At 40.7% G+C, this 21,326-nt stretch overlaps 1 protein-coding gene and 1 long non-coding RNA gene across 3 annotated transcripts in view; one reads left to right on the top strand and one right to left on the bottom strand.

Annotated features, from left to right (window-relative positions):
• LOC138757131 (WD repeat-containing protein 7) overlaps nt 1-16,073 on the top strand; it is a 686,960-nt gene extending 670,887 nt beyond the window's left edge. For both annotated transcript variants that reach the window (XM_069923947.1, XM_069923949.1), the window contains 2 exons: nt 7,772-7,876; nt 14,765-16,073. In XM_069923947.1, coding sequence (XP_069780048.1) covers nt 7,772-7,876; nt 14,765-14,968 — 309 coding nt within the window. In that variant the 3' untranslated portion in view covers nt 14,969-16,073. The remainder of the gene's footprint in view (nt 1-7,771; nt 7,877-14,764) is intronic.
• Nucleotides 7,673-13,542, bottom strand: LOC138757132 (uncharacterized). Its single transcript, XR_011353356.1, has 3 exons — nt 13,472-13,542; nt 9,295-9,455; nt 7,673-7,918 (listed from the first exon to the last, which is right to left on the bottom strand). It is a non-coding gene; the product is annotated as an uncharacterized lncRNA (long non-coding RNA).
• Nucleotides 16,074-21,326: the final 5,253 nt, after the last annotated feature.

Consider the following 21,326-nt stretch of genomic DNA (forward strand, 5'->3'; position numbering starts at 1 on the left):
TGTGGACCATGCTGAAGGCCCACGACCTCCACTGCGTTGAGACCACCGAGCATGGTGAACCGGTGCAAATGTCACAGAGCAGCATGTCCGGGCTGTTTGGCAACTGAATGTCCTGAAGCCTGAGCCCCAAAATGGTGGTCTGGAAGGCCTGCGTCTCCACGTCTTCCCTCTGCGCCAGCGCCAGTTGGGTGTAGTCGAGGCCAGGAGCCAGGGTGTTGATTGCCGGCTAGGAGAGCGCATCCGCCACGACGTTGTCTCTACCGGCTCTGTGTCGGATGTCGGTAGTGAACTCTGACACATAAGAGAGATCGCATTGCTGGCGTGTTGACCATGGATCCTTGTCCATCGCAAGAGCCTGCATGAGGGGCTTGTGGTCGGTGAATGCCGTGAATGGTCTGCCCTCCAGGAAGTACCAAATACTTTAGCTCCAGTGGGTGAAGGTGCCAGCTAAAGAAGGCCAGAGGGCACCACTGTCCATGAACCCAATGCTTGAGCAGACCCCCAACAGCCGAGGCTGAGGCATCTACTGAGAGCGCGGTGTGTGTCTCCGGGTGTGGGTGAACTAGTAAGGTGGCGCTGGCTAGAGCATCGTTCGTTGCCTCGAAAGTACCCTCTGCCTCTTCCGACCAGACCAGGACTTTACTTTTAGCGGCAATCAATGATGTGGGTAGCGCCAGGGATAAACCGATGATAAAAATTTACCAAACCTATAAATTCTTGCAGGCCCTTGAGGGTGTTGGGTTTGGGAAACAGCCGGATGGCCGTGACTTTTTCTGGCGCTGGGGCAGTCCCCGTAGCCGAGATGGTGTGCCCCAGGAACTGCAGCGTCTGATTGCCGACCTGGCACTTCGCCACGTTGACTATGAGGCCAAATTCAGCCAGGCGGCTAAACAGGATGCAGAGATGGGCCTTGTGCTCCTCATGGTTACAACTGGAGATAAGAATATCATCGAGGTAAATAAACACAAATTCCAGGTCCGTGCCTACTGCGTCCATGAGGCGCTGAAAGGTCTGGGCCACGTTCTTAAGCCCGAAGGGCATGTGCAAGAATTCGAAGAGGCCGAACGGGGTGATGATCACCATCTTCCTAATGTACTCAGGGTGGACTGGGATTTAATGATATCCCCGCAACAGGTCGACCTTTGAGAAAACTCTAGCACCATGGAGGTTGGCCGTAATGTCCTGAATGTAGGGTATTGGGTACCTGTCAGGTGTGGTCACATCATTCAAGCGCCGATAATCTCCGCAGGGTCTCCAGCCCTCAGAGGATTTGGGGACCATGTGAAGTGGGGATGCCCAGGGGCTGTCCAAGCAGTGAACGATGCCCAACTCATGCATGCGCGAGTACTCCTCTTTGGCTAGCTGCAGCTTCTTGGGCAGAAGATGCCGGGCCTTGGCATGCAGCAGGGGGCTTTGTGTGGAAATGTGGTGGTATACCCTGTGCTGGGGTAAGGCAGCATTGAACCGTGGCGGCAGGATGGCGGGGAACTCATCAAGTATCCTGGAGTACTCATCCCTGGGAGCGGCGATGGGGTCTGCAAGCATCCGTGGCCTCCAGGCAAACCAAGTGGAATGTGCGGGCATTGACTAGTCTTTTGCCCTTATGTCGACCAATAGGCTGTGCGCCCTGAGGAAGTCGGCCCCCAACAACGCGGTGCCTACTAAGGCCAGCACAAACCTCCAGTGGAATTTCTCCTTCCCGATTTGGATCTGCGCCCTACATGTGCCGAAGGTTTTGATGGCGGGACCATTGGCTGCCTGCAGGGTGGGACCACGAGGTCGGATGCGCATCTCGAGGGCAGTTGGGGGCAAGTCACTCAGCTCCGCTCCAGTGTCCACCAGGAAACGCCGGCCGGTGGACTTATCGGTTACATGCAAGAGGCTGTTCACGTGGCCAGCCGTCACAGCCATCAACGGTGGCTGGCCAGGTCGTTTCCCTGGAAATTACACAGTTGCCTGCACTTAAGAGCTTGTGCCCCCCAGCTTTGATGGTGAAAGCACCAGGTGGGATTGTGCCTCTCTGGCTTGTGTTTGGTGGGGGGGGGGTGGGTGCAGGGGCTGTGGCCGGCTGGTCCCTGAACGAGTGACTTGGCTGAGGGCGGCCTCGTTCTCCCTCTTGGTGCACCAGAGGGTGTCCGCTCGGGCTGCGACTCGCCATGGGTCTGTGAAGTCCTCATCCGCCAGCAGGAGCTGGAGGTCCTCGGGCATCTGCTCCAGGAAGATCTGGTGGAATAAGAAGCAGGGTTTGTGGTCCTCAGCCAGCATCAGGATCTCGTTCATGATGGCTGATTGTGTCTGGTCTCCCAACCCGTCCAGATGTAGGAGTCTGGAGGCACACTGTTGAGGGGAGAGACCGAATGTGCCCATGAGGAGGACCGGGTATTTACCCTCAGCTGGAGGGTTGTGGATGAGGTCGTCCACCCTGGCCGCGGTTTCCTTGTCCAGCACGCTCATGATGTGGTAAAACATTGCAGCATCTGCAGATATGTTTCTGAGGCAAAACTGCACCTCCGCCTGCCCGAACCACGTACACAGGCGATGGGTCCAGGAGTGGGGCAGTTTGATGGCAACGGTGTTGATTTCCGTTGGGTCCATGTTGTGAGACCAGAAAGACGTCTGGGCTCTTCGGGGTCACCAATGTAGTGCAGGCTACAACCAAGAAACATACAGCCACCACGTTAGTTGTCTCCAACGACTGTTTTATTCAAATCCAGCATGCACCCCTTTAAGGGCAGCATGAGCTCAGCCACCGCGTGCGTGGTTACATCATAATGGCTGCCCAAGGCGCGTGCTTGTCTGTGAGCACGAGGCAGGGAGAAATCCCTGATGGTGCCATCTTCTCCTGGCTTCCCCACCATGTGGTGGTAGAAGCGGGGCCAGTTCGCCACGAGAGAGTGCGCCGCCACAAGATGACCTTTTTTAATTGAAGATTCATGAATGCATACTCAGAGAGTAATCCTATCTCATAGATGGGTTAGATGATGTGCTGCGTGGTCTTTTATGTTGTCAAATTCTATGGATTCTGTAAGGAACAATGCAATAGTCTAAGATTGCAGGATACTGAGTACTAAACATCTAACAGACAACATAGCTTGATGACCAGTGGTAAATTGTTAAGTATTTGATGCCAAATGAACTTTCACAAAAATAAACAGAAATATATATTTTTTAAAGAAATCTCAAATTGTCCCTTTTCACTAAATTTATTGACATCCAAAGAGTGATGAAAAACCAATGATGCAAGAGTGGTGATTTGTAAGGGGACTCCTGCTAGTGGGATCCATGTGTAGGAATTGTTGACAGATTTCACTCTATTTGACAGGCTACATCTGTCGAGTTAAATTTTTCACCAGTATGTCTGTTTAAAAAAAAGGAGGTTGTTTCGTCTTCCAAACTGTCATGAATGCAGGAAGCAAAAATGTGATGCTGTGAGGGAATCTCAGCAGGGGAACTCTTAACAAATGAGAGACAGATATTGACAGACAGTCTGCAGTTTTTGTGATGAATGTATTTCATACACTGCTGCTCAAGGTCACTTGACGCTTAAAGCATTTGCACAGCATCAAAACATTCTCATTTTTTTAACATGGTGGTGAGCTCAAAAATCAACTGGGAGGCTCTGCTTCCAACGAAAAATATTTTTTTTTAGAAGAAATAAGCATCTTTCCTTTTTTTAATAACTTTTTTTAAAATGTAATATTTACATAGCCGGTTTATTATTTTCTTTCCTAATTTCATGAATCTGCTGACTCCTTCTGGAAAATAATACATGTCAGCCATCTTCCCGTACCATGCCTAAGTGACCATTCAAAATAGGCATTGATTATCAAGACCAAAAAACAAATTACTGGAGGAACTCAATGGGTCGATCAGCATCTGTGGTTGGGTGGGGGGGAGGGGGGAGAAATTGTTAACATTTCAGATTGAGACTCTAGATCAGAACTGTGAGTGGAGAAGGATGTTAGCCAATCTGAAGAAGAAAGGGGGAGGAGTGAGGCTGTGATCCGTGGATAGACCATTCAGTGAAGGGTGATGGACAGAAGTCAGGTGGGAAAGGGAAAGGGTGAATGTTCAGACAGCTGGAGGGGGTGTAGCGTATAGCGTAAATAAAAAGCTCATACTCAACTGGAGGGAGAACTAATGCTTTTATTAGCTTACAATATAGGTTGGGTTCATGAGCAGGCTTCAGAGAGGTTCAAGGTTTAGGCGGGAAACTAGGGGGAGGGGCTGGGAAGCAGGACCAATCGTCTGTACAGGACACTTCTAGTGAATCCCAGTTCACTACAGGATGATAAGCAGCCTCGCAAAGGCTAAACGTGATGGAATTGACTACCTAAGACAGAATAGCAAACAATTATAGGAGAAGTGAAGGGCTGATGGAGGGGATACAATAGGTGAAGGGTGTAGGTTGAAGGTAGATGGAATCAGGAGTGAGAGATAAAGATATGTGATGGAGGACTGAAGGGATGAATATGGAAAAGTAAACAAAAAATGGGAAGACCAGTGAGAGAGAGAGAGAGAGAGAGAGAGAGCAACACTTTCAGATTACCTGAAATTGGGATAGGTATATGTTCTTTCTCACTCGCAATCCTGATGCAGGGTTCTTAGTCTTTAAATGTCGATAATTCTTTCCCTCCTCACAAATACTCCTTGAACTACTGAAAAATGTGCTTTTTGCTTCAGATTCCACCATCTGTTGTCTCTTGTGTATCCAATCTTCTTTCTTCTCTTCTTCTTTGGCTTGGCTTCGCGGACGAAGATTTATGGAGGGGGTAAAAGTCCACGTCAGCTGCAGGCTTGTTTGTGGCTGACAAGTCCGATGCGGGACAGGCAGACACGGTTGCAGCGGCTGCAGGGGAAAATTGGTTGGTTGGGGTTGGGTGTTGGGTTTTTCCTCCTTTGCCTTTTGTCAGGAAACTACCTTCTTATTCTTGAGCATCATATTCTTTTCCTGAGGTTTGAGGATAACTTCTTTTCACTTCAGTTTTGTTAGGACTGAGGTTGTTGTATAAAACACGTACTTTTTCTAAATGGTATCTAGATAAGATCAGTGATGGAAACTCTGACTCATTTTATTTCCGTCCTGTGTCATTATCATGTTAAAATTAAGAGCATTTATGGAAATATTCTTGTGTTGTAGATGAAGCTACTTTTCAAATATTAATTTAACACTACAGCAATTGCTGTTTTTGCTATTTCCCTTCCAAGCCACATGGCATTCTGATTTGAAAATATATTGCTGCTCCTTCACCAAATAGTATACATGACAGCCACTGTGTATTGGTAATGGAATGGATGAATGTTTAAGGATACCCTCAGTGCCAGTCAAGCAGGCTGCTTTTGTCCTGATAATATTGGGCTTTGAGAGTTTCACTTGGAGCTAACTTGTGCAAGCAAATTCAGCATATTCCATTACATGTTATGCCTCGTAGATGGTGGAAATTTAGGGTACCAGGAGCCAAGTCTCTCTACCCTTGTTCTGTTTGCAGAGAAGTGGGGTGAGAGCAGAAATGCATTAACTGATGAGCTGCATACAGTTTTCTTGTCCTCACTTGCAGAGAGGTTCATTTACTAGGGATATCGTTCAGAAAAGGTTTACTTTGTTAAATTCTGTAATAATCAGATTTAATTATAAGAAAAGATTGTGGTTTGGTTCAATGATCATTTTATTTTAGAATATCAAAAGGTTACTCATTATACACCCATGACTGTGTGGCCAGACACAATTCCAACGCTATCTACAAGTTTGCTGATGACACCACAGTTGTCAGCAGAATCACAAATGGCAGTGAGGAACCATACAGGAGGGAGATAGATCAGCTCATTGAATAGTGTAATGACAACAACCTTGCGCTCAATGCTAGCAAAGCCAAAGAGATGATTGTGGACTTCAGGAGGAAGTCAGGGGAACATGACCCAGTCCTCATCAAAGGCTCATTAGTGGAGAGGGTCAAGAACTCCAAATTCCTGGGTGTCAACATCTCCAAGGATCTGACCTGAAGCCTCCACGTTGATGCAATCACCAAGAAGGCTCACCGGCGGCTATACTTTGTGAGGTATCTGAAGAGATTCGGTATGACACTGAAGACTTCTACAGGTGTACCATGGACAGCATTCTGGCTGGTTGCATCACTGCCTGGTATGGAGGTGCCAACTCTCAGGACAAGAAAAAACTCCAGAGGGTTGTTAACTTGGCCTGTGACATCACAAGCACCAGACTTCACTCCATCGAGGACATCGACATCTGGCGGTGTCTTAAAAAAGCAGCCTCTATCTTCAAATACCCCCACCACCCAGGCCATGCCCTCTTCACACTGCTACCATTGGGAAAAAGGTACAGGAGCCTAAAGACGCCCTCAGCAGCATAAGGTCAATTTTTTCCCCACTGCCATCACATTCCTGAATAATCAATGAACCAAAGACACTGCCTTACTTTTCATGCACTGTTATTTTTATTTTTTTATAGTAATGTTGTAAGATGAACATTTACACTATGGTACTTCAGCAAAATACTTATTATCAGTACTTGTTCATGACAATAAATTCTGATTATGATTTTATTGACACATAAATTTGAGGAATCTTGGCAAGGTAGATAGTGAGAGGATATTTCTCTTCATTGTAAAATCAAGAACCAAGGATCATGGTTTCAGAATAAGGTATCACCCACTTAAAGCCAAGAATAAAGATTTTTTTTCTCTATAATGGTCTTGAATCTAATATTCCTTTCCATAACCAAATAGATTCAAAGTCTAGGAATACAGATTTTTTTTTGTCTAAGGGAAAGTTGTGGATTATGAACACCAGACAACAAAGGAAACTGAGAGCAGATCAGATAAGCTACAATCTTAATGGACTAGTAGAGAAGTCTGTGGGGGCCATTTAGCCTCTATTCCTAGTCATGTTTCTTACATTCCTAGAAACGTATCCAATTAATTACAGTAAGCCAAGGTTCTCGTATTTTCATTCCCTTATTTTATATTAATTTGATTTGTGTCATTCTTAATTACCGGAAGGGTCTAGAGCAGGGGTTGTCAACCTTTTAATTTTTAATTTAGACCTACAGCACAGTAACAGGCCATTTCGGCCCATGATTCTGTGGCGCCCAATTAACCTACACCCCCAGTATGTACTCGTGGGCTGAAATGGCCTGTTACCGTGCTGTACGTCTAAATTAAAAATGAAAAGGTTGGCCACCCCTGAGTAATGCTCTGAAATCTGTTGTGTGTAACTGTTACAAGCTCAATCATGGTCGATATAATGAGTGCATATTAGAAAAAGCAATTGAGAAGAAATGTATTCCCCTCCGTACTCTGCTATTTTTTTTATCACTTGGTCCAAACACAAAATTGTAAAGAAATGACAACTATTATTTTCCATAATAATTATTGGGGATTTATTAATTGTTCTCATAACTATAATTAATATTACATCACACAAAAAATAGTCTTGCATTCCACAGGATATGAGGCTATTCTTTGAAGGTATAAAAAGTGGATTAAGGCTTGCATAACAAAATTTCATTAAATATTTTATTAAATAATTTTATTTTTCCAAAATGTGTTTGAGTCTTAGTAAATTGAGTGAAACGATTTCACATTTTTATTTTCTGATAATTATACTGAAGCACATTAACTCTCCCTCTTTGAAAAAAGACAAATGTTTACACAGATTTACAAAGCATTTTCGATTGTATTGCCTTGTTTTATGTACAAAGTCACATATCTCAGTAATTTTTCTTTTCTATTTTCTTGTTCATTCACGGCCACAGATTATTCAAGGCCACGGTGGGCCAATAACTGCAGTATCCTTTGCTCCTGATGGACGGTATCTAGCCACATATTGTAATGCTGACAGTCACATCTCTTTCTGGCAGGTATGTCAATACTTTCCATTTGCTTGTATATTCGGAGAATTTCTTGGCGTTAAAATCAAGAGGATAATAAGAGAGGAGATGTTTTACGTAATAGGCAACATGACCAAATTCCCTCAAAATTACTGACAAAGTAAAATTCATCAATAACAATTATTTTTAAGCAAAGTTATTGCATAAATTTGTTTTGATATTCTGAGGATAATTATTTATAAATAAAAGTTATTTATTTGATTGGTTTTCATAATATAAATTATTAACTGCTCTCCACTGTGGAGCAGAAGCACAGCTTGCTGGACACATTCTTTTTCAAAGTTGTACGAGCCCTGTCTTAATCATCTGTGGCTCAAACCCAATGGATTTGGTGATTTATGTTAATAACATACTTTGAAACAAACATCTATTTTTGCAAAGTTAGTTGGCAAACTTTATGCACAAAAAGTTACCAATGACCATCAGTGGTACGTGAAAATGCAATTTACGCTTCATTCATTGTCCCATTTCTTTGGCTAAAAGCATATTTGATCAGGATATTTACTACTTCCATTTAAGGCAAACTACTGGAGGAACTCAGCTGATCAGGCAGCAGGGATAAAGGAATTGTTGAGATTATGGGTAGAGACCCTGCATCAGGCCAATTCCTTTCCCTCCCTACAGATGATGCTCAACCAGCTGAGTTCTTCCTCACTTGGTTATTTTGCACAGCTTCTGCAGTTTCTTTTGGGAATCAATTGCATTGACCTGATAAGCTGTTTCTTAACAAATCTCACACCGTTCTTTTCAAGAAAAGACACTGTTCCTGATTGCAAGTTATTTTGAGGAGAGGAGCCTAGAAATTGTATCACCAACTTTTAATGAAATTAAAGCAGTGCTGAGGGACATCCACCCAATATTTGTAAAAATCTTAATGATCTTCAAATGCAAGGCTCACACAACAGCATTAACATCTTTCCTGTGTAACACCTCACCAAATCAGTTATTTTAATAAAAGCATAGACTTAATAATGACAGGAAACTACTAGAGTTTTAACTGCCCTCTATGCCAAATCATAAAATTATTTCAAGACTGTTATATTAGAACTTTATGAGAATAAAACTGGCAACGCTTCATAATTTGACTATTTTTAAGCACAGCAAAGTTGTTCCAAACTAGATCATTCTGACAACACTGTCCTCATTGATAGATGTGCCCAGTGTCTAAATTGAAAGAATAGTCCAACTGATTAGTTCAACCACAGGGTGACTTAGTTGTCCTCACAGAATCTTAGTATCAGCCAATGTCTCAAACTCACCCGTCATAATCTCCAAATCCCAACACCACACCCATTTAAGAAGCCAGCGGAACTCTGCACTGGTAGTGCTGGTATTTTGGTAGATAAAATTAAATGGCCACAATTACATAATTCAAATGTATCTCTTACATAATTCAAATGTAAGTCTCCTGGAAAAATTCACCCCCAGGATAGTTTACTGGACTGTGCAGATCATCTTGGTGCTGTGATAGATCCATGGACCGTGCCTAATTTGCTATTTCAATTGGCCTCCACATTTCTGTTAGTAGATTGGGTTTAGCTGTAATACCCTGCACAGATGAATAGCAATAACTTCAGAAAGATTTAAAAGATACAGAAGGCAAATTATTTTTGATTCATATAAATGCAGGAGAGGTTGTTTAATAAATTGTGTATTAATTAAAAATTGTACTTTAAATTAAAATTGTTTTCCCAAGATTCCAGTTCTCAGTAGTGATCATTATTGAAATTTCACCATAAAATTTACACCTTCTTTCAGTTTATCTTTAATTGATGAATCACTTCTCATCACTTGTTTCTTGTTCGTCTGCTCATTGTCTGAGCCAACAAATAAAGTTGAGAAATGTTGATGGATTCACAAGGTAGATGATTTAATAAAAGACATAAAACCTGAGACCATTTTCTCAGAATTAATGATAAGAGACAATTTAAATTGGGGTGAGTGTTGGTTAGAATATTTGCTCTTTTGACTTGACAATCAGACTCTAATCTTCTTTTTGCCCTCTTCTAATTGTCCTCCATATTAATCTTTGGATATGTTTATGAAGGCATAAAGAGTTCCTGTCGTCTCTTGTAGAGCAGATTCCCATGCATTTAAAATGTGACCTCAGGCTATATTCTATTCCATTATTAATATTAAAAAAACATAGTAGCATTAGTTATATTAAAGCATTGATGACTCCACATGAATTAAAACAATTCTGAATATGTAATTGATGTATTTCATCTGCTCCTGGAGAACATAATTTATAGACAGTGCCATGATCCTGAAGATACCACAAATGAAAGTTTCTCTTTAACCTCTGGAAACCCCAGTTTTAATGTGGCCCTGTTCTTGCCAATTATTTTGAGAAGTTACATACGAGTTTCATTGTTTTAATTTCCTATCCGTCTACAGTACTGTTACTAGAATACAAGAAATATAAGATATAGGAGGTGTATGCTATCATGCCCATCAATTAGTATAGGTTAGTGCAATAAGGGTTCAAATCTGCTGCTGTCTGTAAGGAATTTGAATGTTCTCCTGGTGTCTGCATGGGTTTCCTCTGGGTGCTCTGGTTTCCACCCACCCTTCAAAATGTATGGGGGTTGTTAGTTAATTGTGTTATTTGGACAGCATGTACTTGTGGGCCAGCAGGGCCTGTTACCGTGCTGTATATCTACATTTAAAGAAATATTTTAAGAATATCATAGCTGAGCTGATCATGGACTCGTACCATTTACTAAACTGTTCCCTACAACCCTTCATCCCCCTTTTCTAAAATTTATCTATTTATCATAAATACAGTTAATTAGTCTCTCTCTACTGCTTCCTTGGGCAGACAATTCCACGGATTCACTTCTCTGCAAGAAACAATTACTCCTTATCAGAGTCTCAACTCTACTCCCCTGAATGTTGACACTATTTTCATCTCATCTGTGAGTGGGAACAATTTCCCTTCTTCTACCTTATCTAGTCATTTCATAATGTTAGATATTCACATAAGATCTCCCTCATCTTTCTAAACTTCAATGACTAGTTTCAGACTACTCAAAATCTCCTCATAAGATAACTCCTTCATTGCTCAAATCAAACCTGGTGAACCTCTTCTTCACTGCCTCCAGAGACAGTACTGTATATCTTTTCTCAAGAAGGCCTCAACTGCACACAGATGCAGCCTTACCAGATCCCTCTACAGTTGCAGCAGAAACCTCCTGCTTTTAATTAAATCCAACAATGAAAGCCAACATCCCATTTGTCTTGTTGATTACTGAAAAATTTTTGTGACCCTACCCTTCCAGATGTATGCTGCAATTTTCTCTATTTAATTTTTGTGATCCTACCCTTCCAGATGTATGCTGCAATTTTCTCTATTTAATTTTTGTGATCCTACCCTTCCAGATGTATGCTCCAATTTTCTCTATTTATTTTTTGTGATCCTACCCTTCCAGATGTATGCTGCAATTTTCTCTATTTAATTAAGTCTGTTCTTTTTTTCCAACATAGTCCTTCATCTTCCAGACCCTTTCCTAGTCACTTAACCTATCTATATCTCTCTACAGATTATCTGCATCCTCCACGTAATTTCCTTTTCTGATCAATTTAGAGTCTTTGGTAAATATAGATATACCACACCTAATGTCCTCCCTCCTCCAAGTATTTCATGTATATCGTGAACAATTGTAAGCCTAGCACTAATTGTTTGGCACCGCACCAACCACGAATTGCCAACCAGAGAAACACCCGTTTATCCCAACACTGCCTTTTATTTGTTAATCTCTTTTCTATCCATGCTAATACATTCCCCGAATGCTCTGCATCATTCTGCATGTCTTTTGTGAGACACCTTATCAAACTAGGCAGTTGGACAATAATATGAAAACAGTTTAGTAATTGAGGTATTTTATAAATGGTGAAAAGGAATCTCTGCAAGTTAACATTTAGATACAATTTAGATGCAACAAGCAATTAGCAAGACAATTAGTATGTTGCCCTTTAATGAAGGAGGATTTGAGTACAAGAGTACAGAAGTCTTAATGTGACAGCAACAAAAAGGTAATGACAGAGACAAATACATGCTAGCTATGGCAGGGAATGCAGGCCATTACATCCTACAAAGCAAGGGTGAACACCATAGATGACTGTGATGCTTCATTACCCGATGAGCTGAGCACCTTCTATGCCCGCTTTGAGAAGGAAAACTCAGCAGTGTCCATGAGAATCCCTGCAAAGGCTGAGGATCCTTTGATATCTGTCACCAAGACTGAAGTCAGAACATAATTCAAGAGGGTTATCCCTTGCAAAGCATCAGGCCCTGATAGCGAACTAGGTAAAATACTGAAAGCCTGTGCCAACCAACGAGCCAGAGTGTTCATGGATATTTTCAAAATCTCATTCCTGCAGTTGGAGGTTCCCAGCTGCTTCAAAAGATCATCCAAGAAGAGCGGAGTGAGTGGCCTCACCCAGTAGCACCTCACATCTACTCTGATGAAATACTTTGAAAGGTTGGTCATGGCCAGAATTAACACATACCTAAGTAAGGGCTGGACCCAGTGAAATTTGCCTACCGTCACAATCACTCCACAGCAGACACAATATCACTGGCTTTCCACTCTCCTGAATGAACCATGTACCGAGTAAGCAAAAAACTAATGACAGCTGCTATTCATCAGCTACAGCTCACCCTTCAACATCATTATTCGCTTAGTCCTGGTCAACAAGCTCCAAACACTAGGCCTCTGCACCCATCCTCTAAAACTGGATCCTTGACTTCCTCATTGGAAGACCACAGCCAGTACGAATTGGAAACAACATCTCCTCCTCACTGATAGTCTACAGAGGCACACTTCAAGGATGTGTGCTTAGCCCATTGCTCTATTCACTCTACACACATGACTGTGTGGTTAGGCACAATTCAAATGCCATCTACAAATTTACCAATGATACCATGGTTGTCGCCAGAACCACAGACAGCAATGAGGAAACATACACGAGGGAGATAGATCAGCTTGTTGAGTGGTATCACAACAACAACCTTGCACTCAGCTTTAGCAAACCATGAAGATGATTGTGGACTTCACGAGAAAGTCAGAAGAACACAATCAGTCCTCATCGAGGGGTCAGCAGTGGAGAGAGTCAAGAATTTCAAATTCCTGGCTGTCAACATCTCCGAGGATCTGTCCTGGAGCTTCCATGCCGAGACAATCATGAAGAAGGCTAGCCAGCATCTATATGAGGAGTTTGAGGAGATTCAGTAGACTTTTGAAAACTTCTACAGGTGTACTGTGGAGACCATTCTGGCTGGGTGCATCACTGTCTGGTGCAGAGGTACCAATGCTCAGAACAAGAAAAAACTCCAGAGAGTCATTAACACAGCCTGCGACATCACGGGCACCAGTCTTTGCTCCATCGAGGACGCCTACACGAGGCGGTGTCTTAAGAAAGCTACTTCTATTCTCAAAGAACCCCACGACCTCTTCATTCTACTATTGGGAAAAGGTATAGGAGCTTGAAGAACACTCAGCAGCATCAGGACAGCTTCTCTGCCATCAGATTCCTGGATGAACAATACAGACATTGTCTTACTTTGATTTTGTGGTGACCCATTTACCAGCAAGTGAACTGGCTCCAAAAATTGACCTGCATCCAACACAGGTTTTGATCTGAGCTGATGACATAACTGATGACATCACTTCCTGTCCATGTGACAGAAACAATTATGTATGCCCAGCATGCAAGCTTGGAGGTGCCAGTCTTGCACTTGACAAAGTGTATGCTGATTCCACAAGGTGTATGCTGATGTCTATAAGTAGCTTAGTATAGAATACTTTGATCATTTTTAAATTTTTCTTGCACTATTTTTATTTGTTTTGTAAGTTGGTTTATATAAATATTTGTAATGTGATGCTGCTACAAAACAATAAATTTTGTGACATGTTCATGACAGTGAATTTTGATTCTGATAAAATAGGATCTTGATAAGATTGCTACTGTCTACAGGTCTGGCTTCCCTGCACAAGGAAGACTATACTATTGATATAGAGAGAAATAGATTGTTTCCTGGTATAGTGGGTCTGAGATCTAAGGGGAGATTGAGCAGACTAAGCCTAAACTTGAGTTTCTTAAATTAGCCTTGTGTTCAATTTCTTGTCTCTCAGAAAATCAGAAAGCTGCAAATGCTGAAAATGTAGAACATAAGCAGAAAAGGTAGAAACTCAACAGCAGGCAACATCCATAAAAAACAGAAACAGTAACATTTCAGCCTTCTAGAGAAATGGGAAATGGTGAAAATAAGTTGGTTTTAAGTTGCATAGTAGAGGAGCAATAATTCAAACAAATTGAATGTGAAGTCCTGGTCTTCCTTCGTGAAAAGTTTTCCCAATCATCAGACTTGCTGATAAGCTGTTTCCTTTGATCTTCTAATTCCTCATTTAATCATATCTCCTATTTGTTTGTTGTAGTTTAAAGGGATATATATTTGTTGTAAACTATTCGCTGGTAATTCTTTGAATGTAATCCACTGATTGTCCGCTGAAAATCCTCTTTCTACTATTGCCCAATCCAGAAAATTAGCCTCAAATACATAGTAACAGCTCATTCAAATTATTAAAAGAGGCTCGGCTTTCTAGAAATTGAGCCACAAGCCTTTTCCCCTTTGAGAAATACTTAGTGTAGTTGATATTGTGAAATAATTTGAAGAATCTTTGTAAAGAATGGGTGATTAAAATGTAGTAATTTTTCAGACTGTGTGACATTTTTGGTTATGTACTCAATGCTACCTGCACATCACTCTCGAACAGATCACTGGAATAATCATTTTGCATAGTTTATTAATGTTTTGATTAGCATATTTTTATTCACTCCTTTCTAACTTTATAGATGAACACTTCATTGTTGGGAAGCATTGGCATGTTGAATTCTGCCCCTCAACTTCGATGCATGAAAACCTATCAGGTGCCTCCTGTTCATCCTGCTTCTCCGGGTTCACAGAATGCACTGAAACTGGCACGTCTGATCTGGACCTCCAATCGCAATGTCATTCTCATGGCACATGATGGGAAAGAGCATCGATTTATGGTTTGAAGCCACCATCGTAATCACATTAAACAATAAACAACTAAAATATGTATGTTGTTTGCAATGCTGGTTAATGTTTACATGAAATTCCTTATATGTAGATTTGTTTCATGGAGTCTATAATTTGTAATGTCAACATTCTGTGGGTTTTTGTGAACATGTGAAATAGCTGCTCAATATTTGCACCAAGGCGTTCTTTGCATATTCCAGTAGTCAATCATTTAAGAATCGTGTTTTAAGGTTTGCACATCATTTCCACCTTTTTGTGATTCTAAGTCTAATACTGCAATGGAAGTTTCAACATTGCTGTTGCTCTCTTGAAACACATCCCATACATCTTATTAAAACTTGGTCTCTCCTTAAGGGGCAATGGAAGATAAGAAAGGCTAAAGTTAGGGGAGTTTTCCTCATCAGGGGTAGTTGAAGTGAGAAAATATCTCTGTAATGTAATATGATGCCATTACTTTGGACACTTTTTTTTAGCTCAAGATTTTAATTAAGCAAAGACATGGGACAAACAGTTCAGTCAGAAATGAGCATGCTTCCAAAATAGTTTATATCATGTTTAAGCACAAATGACACAAGCAAATACTGTTATAAAGCTTGAAGTTTCATATAAGAAGGATGCAAGCAGGTATTCTTGAGTGGTTAGAGCAGAAAGAAAGTTAATAATTCTGCATTTAGTAATTCTTTCTTTGGTCAAGGATATTTTGCTATGGACAATTGGTAAGCAAGATAAGAATTTTCTACACTTGTGATGACTGGTAAATGGATTGTTTCATCCAGTCTTTCACTTTGAGATCCTCCTGCAACATGTTCCTCTACTTACAATGTTACTTTCAACTTGCTTCACTGATAAAGTTGATAATTTGAGTTTCACCACTATCGACTGCTGAGAACAGTTTTGCATGTGTTTCACCACATCATGAGCTGTATCATTCCACTTGCAATGTGTCTTCTCAGAGTTCTTTATGGAGAAACAGCTTTAAATGAAATGAGCTATAGCCAACCTTGAAGAAAATCTCCTCAGCAGCGGAGCACAGAATTGAAAAAGTTCTGTTATGTAGTGTATGATAATATATGGAAATTAAAATTTGAACCAATTCTCTTACTTGATAGTAGAATTCATTATTAGTTCTAATTTTAATCATGAGTCCGTTATGAATATAGTTACTGTAGCTTTTACTTTAATTCTCCTTATCAAAACCTTCATAATTTTAAATAATTTTACAAAATCACCCTTTGAATTTTTTTCTCGTGAAATGAATCCTAGATATTCGTACACAAACTTTCTCATTCTTGGAGTAATTTAACAATTCATTCTTCCAGTGTCTTTGCATCCCAAATTGGGATGCAAAGATCCCTGACTGTGGACAAACCTGTGATTTGTACAAGAATTATATTATTTAGTATAATGTGGCTTTATTTATAAAACAAATCTCATTTTTTACAGCATTGTCCTTAAAACTAATGTTTTTTTTTCAAACTGATAGAGCAAATTTTAAAAAAAGTTTATGCTTAAATATTCAATATGTCTTTTGCTTGTGCATCTTCTCTTTACAAAATTATCAATTTTATAAATGTTGATTTTGTTCATCTCACCCATTCACTGTTCCCTTCCAAACTATTTATAGATTAATCATGAATCTTAAAATACAAGTAAGATGTTTCAAATGGCAAATAATGTCATAATTGAAATTTGTGTCATTTGGTGGCTTAGTTACAATTGACTTCCTTTTCCTTGGTTAAAGAAGAGAAAATTCCCACTTCTGAATATTGCCAGTGAGCCTATGTTCATAATGTAAGATCAGATCAGGACCTATTTTGTCTTGGACTAAGATGACATGAGGCAAAATAGGCTGGTGATGGTCACAAACTCAAATAGATTTTCAAGAATCACAAGAGTATATAGCTCATTAAAGCCTCTGGAATCCAGCATTTTAAAAAATATTATTTGAAATGGAAGGAAAAATATGTTTTTAAAAAGTTAAATACTGCTTTACATTAATTTATGAAAATACAATGTTTACAAATCAGAAATTATAAAATGCATCAATTTTTATGTCATCTGGGTGCCTAGTTTCCCCAAGTCCTAATAATGGAAATCAAATCATATTTGATTTTATTTGCTTTATACTTTCTAAATACTATGGTTATCTTTGAAAGAGAGTGGCCTGTTAAAGTTTTAAGTAGTCAAATGTGTCTAATTACTGCCCCTTTAAGTGGGGTATTTTTTAAGTGTGTGTTACACTAAGATGATGTAGCCAGCAAGATAACATTTAAATAATCTCCATTCTCTTTGACAGCCTTGTAAGTTAATACCTTTTGACAAATACGTGGCCTGGCCTGACAACCTATATGGCATTTTCTTGCAATGTTTTCTGATCAGCTGATTAAATGTTTGTATTGCATCTGCAGATACTTGGGGATCCTAAGCTTTGACTGTTATTAACCTTTTCCCAAGATCTCAGTATAGATAAATATGATGCCTTCCCCTGGGTAAGAAAGTTTCTCTCCATCAGTGATGATGAAAAGGATGTTATAAAAAAGCTCAGAAGTTTCTGATATGCAAGTTACCCAGCTAATTCAAAAACAAGTAGCAAAGGAGGCATAAATTGTACAGATTTCACCTCTGAGCCTTTTTGAATTGTTCAGGAGGATAGCGGGCAGATAAATTTTGTGGCAAAATCTTCATGATGAATTATTACTTTAAAAAGTCATCACCTATCTGCATTAACTCTCAAATGAATGGATGATAAATAAAGGTGGCTGGGTTGAAAAAGTTACCACTTAAAATAGCGTAGGAGTGAAAACTACATCATGCAGAATTATCTTGGTTTTTTTCTTTGTTTTTTAAAAGACAATTTATAAATGTAATTCTTGCTGGAAAAAGTACATTTTTGAGGAAACAACATTCTGTTCTGCAGTCCTCTGAAATTGATTGAGTTGATAGATTTGGCTTATATAAGAATTATCTGTTTTATGTTGCTTTACAATGAGGAGCTGATCTGCAGTACAATGAACACATTAAGCAATTTACGTTGAATGAGCGTTTTTATTGTAGATAAAATCTACAATATTGTAGATTGTGCAATCAGAGAGGTCCAAAGTCAGAATTTGGGTCCACATTGTCTTTTAATCATCCAAGTGTTCTCAAATGCTCTAAACCCAGTAACAGTGTAAATTCTAGTATTTGCCGATGAAGAGGCAGAACTGAATTAAAGATTCCAGTAGTTTGAATTCAGAGTAAATCAGGATTCTGTGAAAAAATCATTTTATCATAATCTTATAGAATCTTCAACTGCATTTGACATATTTCTGTAATTTTAATTTCTCCATTGATTACATTGTAAATTGAGAAACTGTTATGTCCTGAACTAAATAACTGCTCATACACAGTATTTGCCACCTACTATCTCTTTCGAGGTAAATACACAGTTTCTTCCAGATCAAAATTAAAAATAGCCTGAGCAGTATTAGAGTTTATTCCTACCAATATGATTTGTGAATCATCACATACAATTTGCAATGGTTTCACTTTGAAGTTATCTTCCAAAATACTGGAATATTTCTGAACTTGCCGGACTGTTCGTGGACATTTTCAACCTCTCATTGCTGCAGTCGGAGGTTTTCACCTGCCCTTCAAAAGGTCATCAATCATCCCGGTGCCCAAGAAGAGCAGACTGAGCTGCCTCAATGACTATAACCCAGTAGCACTAACTTCTACTGTGATGAAATGCCTTGAGAGGCTGGTCATGGGCAGAATTAACATGTACCTTCATCAAAGATCTGGACCCACTGCAGAGCAGACGCAATATCAGTGGCCCTCCACTCAGCTCTCGATGATCTTGAAAACAGCAACTCATACATACAGCTGCTCTTCATCAGCTACAGCTCAACCTTCAACACCATTATTCCCTCAGTGCTGGTCAAGAAACTACAAATTCTGGGCCTCTGAACCCCACTCTGCAACTAGATCCTTGACTTACTCATCAGAAGACCACAGTCAGTAGGAAATGGAAACAATGTTTCCTCCTCTGTTTATCAACACAAATGCACCTCAAAGATGTGTGCTTATCTCTACGCATTATAGACCTATGACTGTGTGGCCAGGCACCATTACAATGCTCTTTACAAATTTGCCAATAACACCACAGTTGTCGGCAGAATCACAAACGGCAATGAGGAAGCATACAAGAGGGATATAGATCAGCTCATTGAGTGGTGTCATGTCAACAACCTTGCACTTAGATTAGCAAAACCAAGGAGATGATTGTGGACTTCAGAAGAAAGTCAGGTGAACACGTCCCAGTACTCCTCGAGAGCTAAGTAGTAAGTAGTTGGGAGGGTCAAGAACTTCAAATTCTTGGGTGTCAACATCTCCGAGGATCTGTCCTGGAGCCTCCATGTTGATGCAATCACCAAGAAGGATCTGTCCTGGAGCCTCCATGTTGATGCAATCACCAAGAAGGATCTGTCTTGGAGCCTCCATGTTGATGCAATCACCAAGAAGGCTCCACAGCAGCTGTACTTTGTGAGGTGTTTGAGGAGATTTGGTATGTTACGAAAAACTCGAAAATTTCTACACGTGTACTATGGAGAGCATTCTGGCTGATTGCATCACTGTCTGGTATGGAGGCACCAACTCTCAGGACAAGAAAATACTTCAGAGGGTTGAACAACACCAGACTTCATCAAGGATGTCTATGTGAGGTTGTATCCTAAAAAAGCAGCCTCTATCCTCAAAGACCCCCACCACCCAGACCATGCCCTCTTCACTCTGCTACCATCAGGAAAAGAGTACAGGAGTCTAAAGACGAGCACTCAGTGGCACATGGACCCTGCTGCCATCAGATTCCGTTCCTGAATAATCAGTGAGCCAAAGACACTGCCTTATTTTTTTGTGCACTATTTTATTGTTGTAAGGCGATGCATATGAATGTTTGCACTATTATGCTACCCCAAAACACCGAATTTCATGACTTGTTCATGACTATAAATGCTGGTTCTAATTCTGGGGTAGATACATTTTTGTTTGCATTCAGATATGCTTCATTTCTTATTTTTGTTTGCATTCAGATATGCTTCATTTCTTATATTTATTTTGATTACATTTATTGTAATCATTAAAATGAAGATAGCAGTCACCATGCTTCTTGCAGAGAATTGTTAGATTTTCCAGCAAAGCAGAAGACATTTTGATCTTCAGTGCCTTGCTTAAGGGGCTGTACCTTTAATTGAATTCCCATTTCATTTTTTTTTAATTCATGCAGTTTCACTCCAAGGATGTTTTGAATTGTGTGTAGGCCATTTTCATGCTCTCTGAAGTTTCATATTAAATTGTCCTAACCCTTTTGCATGCTCTATGATTAGCTTAAATATATACAATGTATATTTGATTCAAGAATTAAGAAGAGAAAGAAAGTGATCAGAACATCCAGGAAGCAATTTGTATTGGCTGATGTCATACTTAAACAGTCAAATGCCCTGGTAACTAATAACACCAAAGGGAATAAAACCAGGTCAAATTAGATAAAATTATAAAACTTAGTGGGTTACAAAGGCAATATTCCAATTAAACTTTATTCTTTTTCATTCCAATAGATTAGAATATGGAATTACCCAAGTTCAAGTTTATTATTCAAGATTCAATTTTAATAATGTCCTGCATGAAATTCCTTTTTGCCTGCTGCAAGACAGTCAGATTCGCCGCTGGCAAAAATTGCCTAATTTGCCTCTTACATTTCTTACAGACAGACCTACAGTCAGAGAAAGAGAAGCAAAAGAGCACCCCCCCCCACCCCCCCCAGAGTCACCGAGTGTCTATAGATTTGTCTCCAGCGGTTCTGCAGCCACCCAGAATCCAGACCAAACACAAGCTCCAGATTTGAACATCTTTGGCACCCTCTGCAACCCCTCACATCCCGGTTTCGATACCTGATACTCCATTTCGAGCCAGTCTCCAGCAGTCTGCAGACCGCCGCGAGTGTCCCAATTGCAGTGTCCCAACAGCCTGCAGCTTCCATGGGTTTCTCGCCTCAAGTTGCTAGCAGCCCGCTGCCCCTCAGCCACAGAGCCTCCTCACTGGTCCACCTCTGTGGTCACAGTCCTGAGGGCCGTCTCTTCCGCTTCTCCTTCTCAGATAGGGGATGATCTTCCCGACCTGAGGTGCCCTGCTCCAGTCCTCCGCTTCCCCGGCGTCTGCAGCCCCTCATGACCTGCTGCTAATTAATAGGAGCTTCCATCTTGGGTGCAGACCTGAGGTTGCGGGATCTCAAATAAAACCATCGTGGGTTCCCTTCATCAGGTCGCTCTAAGCCCATAAGGAGCCGACGGCAGTCAACTGGGCGGATGCTCCCCGCAG

The sequence above is a fragment of the Narcine bancroftii genome, chromosome 3 (assembly GCF_036971445.1).
Source record: "Narcine bancroftii isolate sNarBan1 chromosome 3, sNarBan1.hap1, whole genome shotgun sequence".
NCBI classification, from domain to species: domain Eukaryota; kingdom Metazoa; phylum Chordata; class Chondrichthyes; order Torpediniformes; family Narcinidae; genus Narcine; species Narcine bancroftii.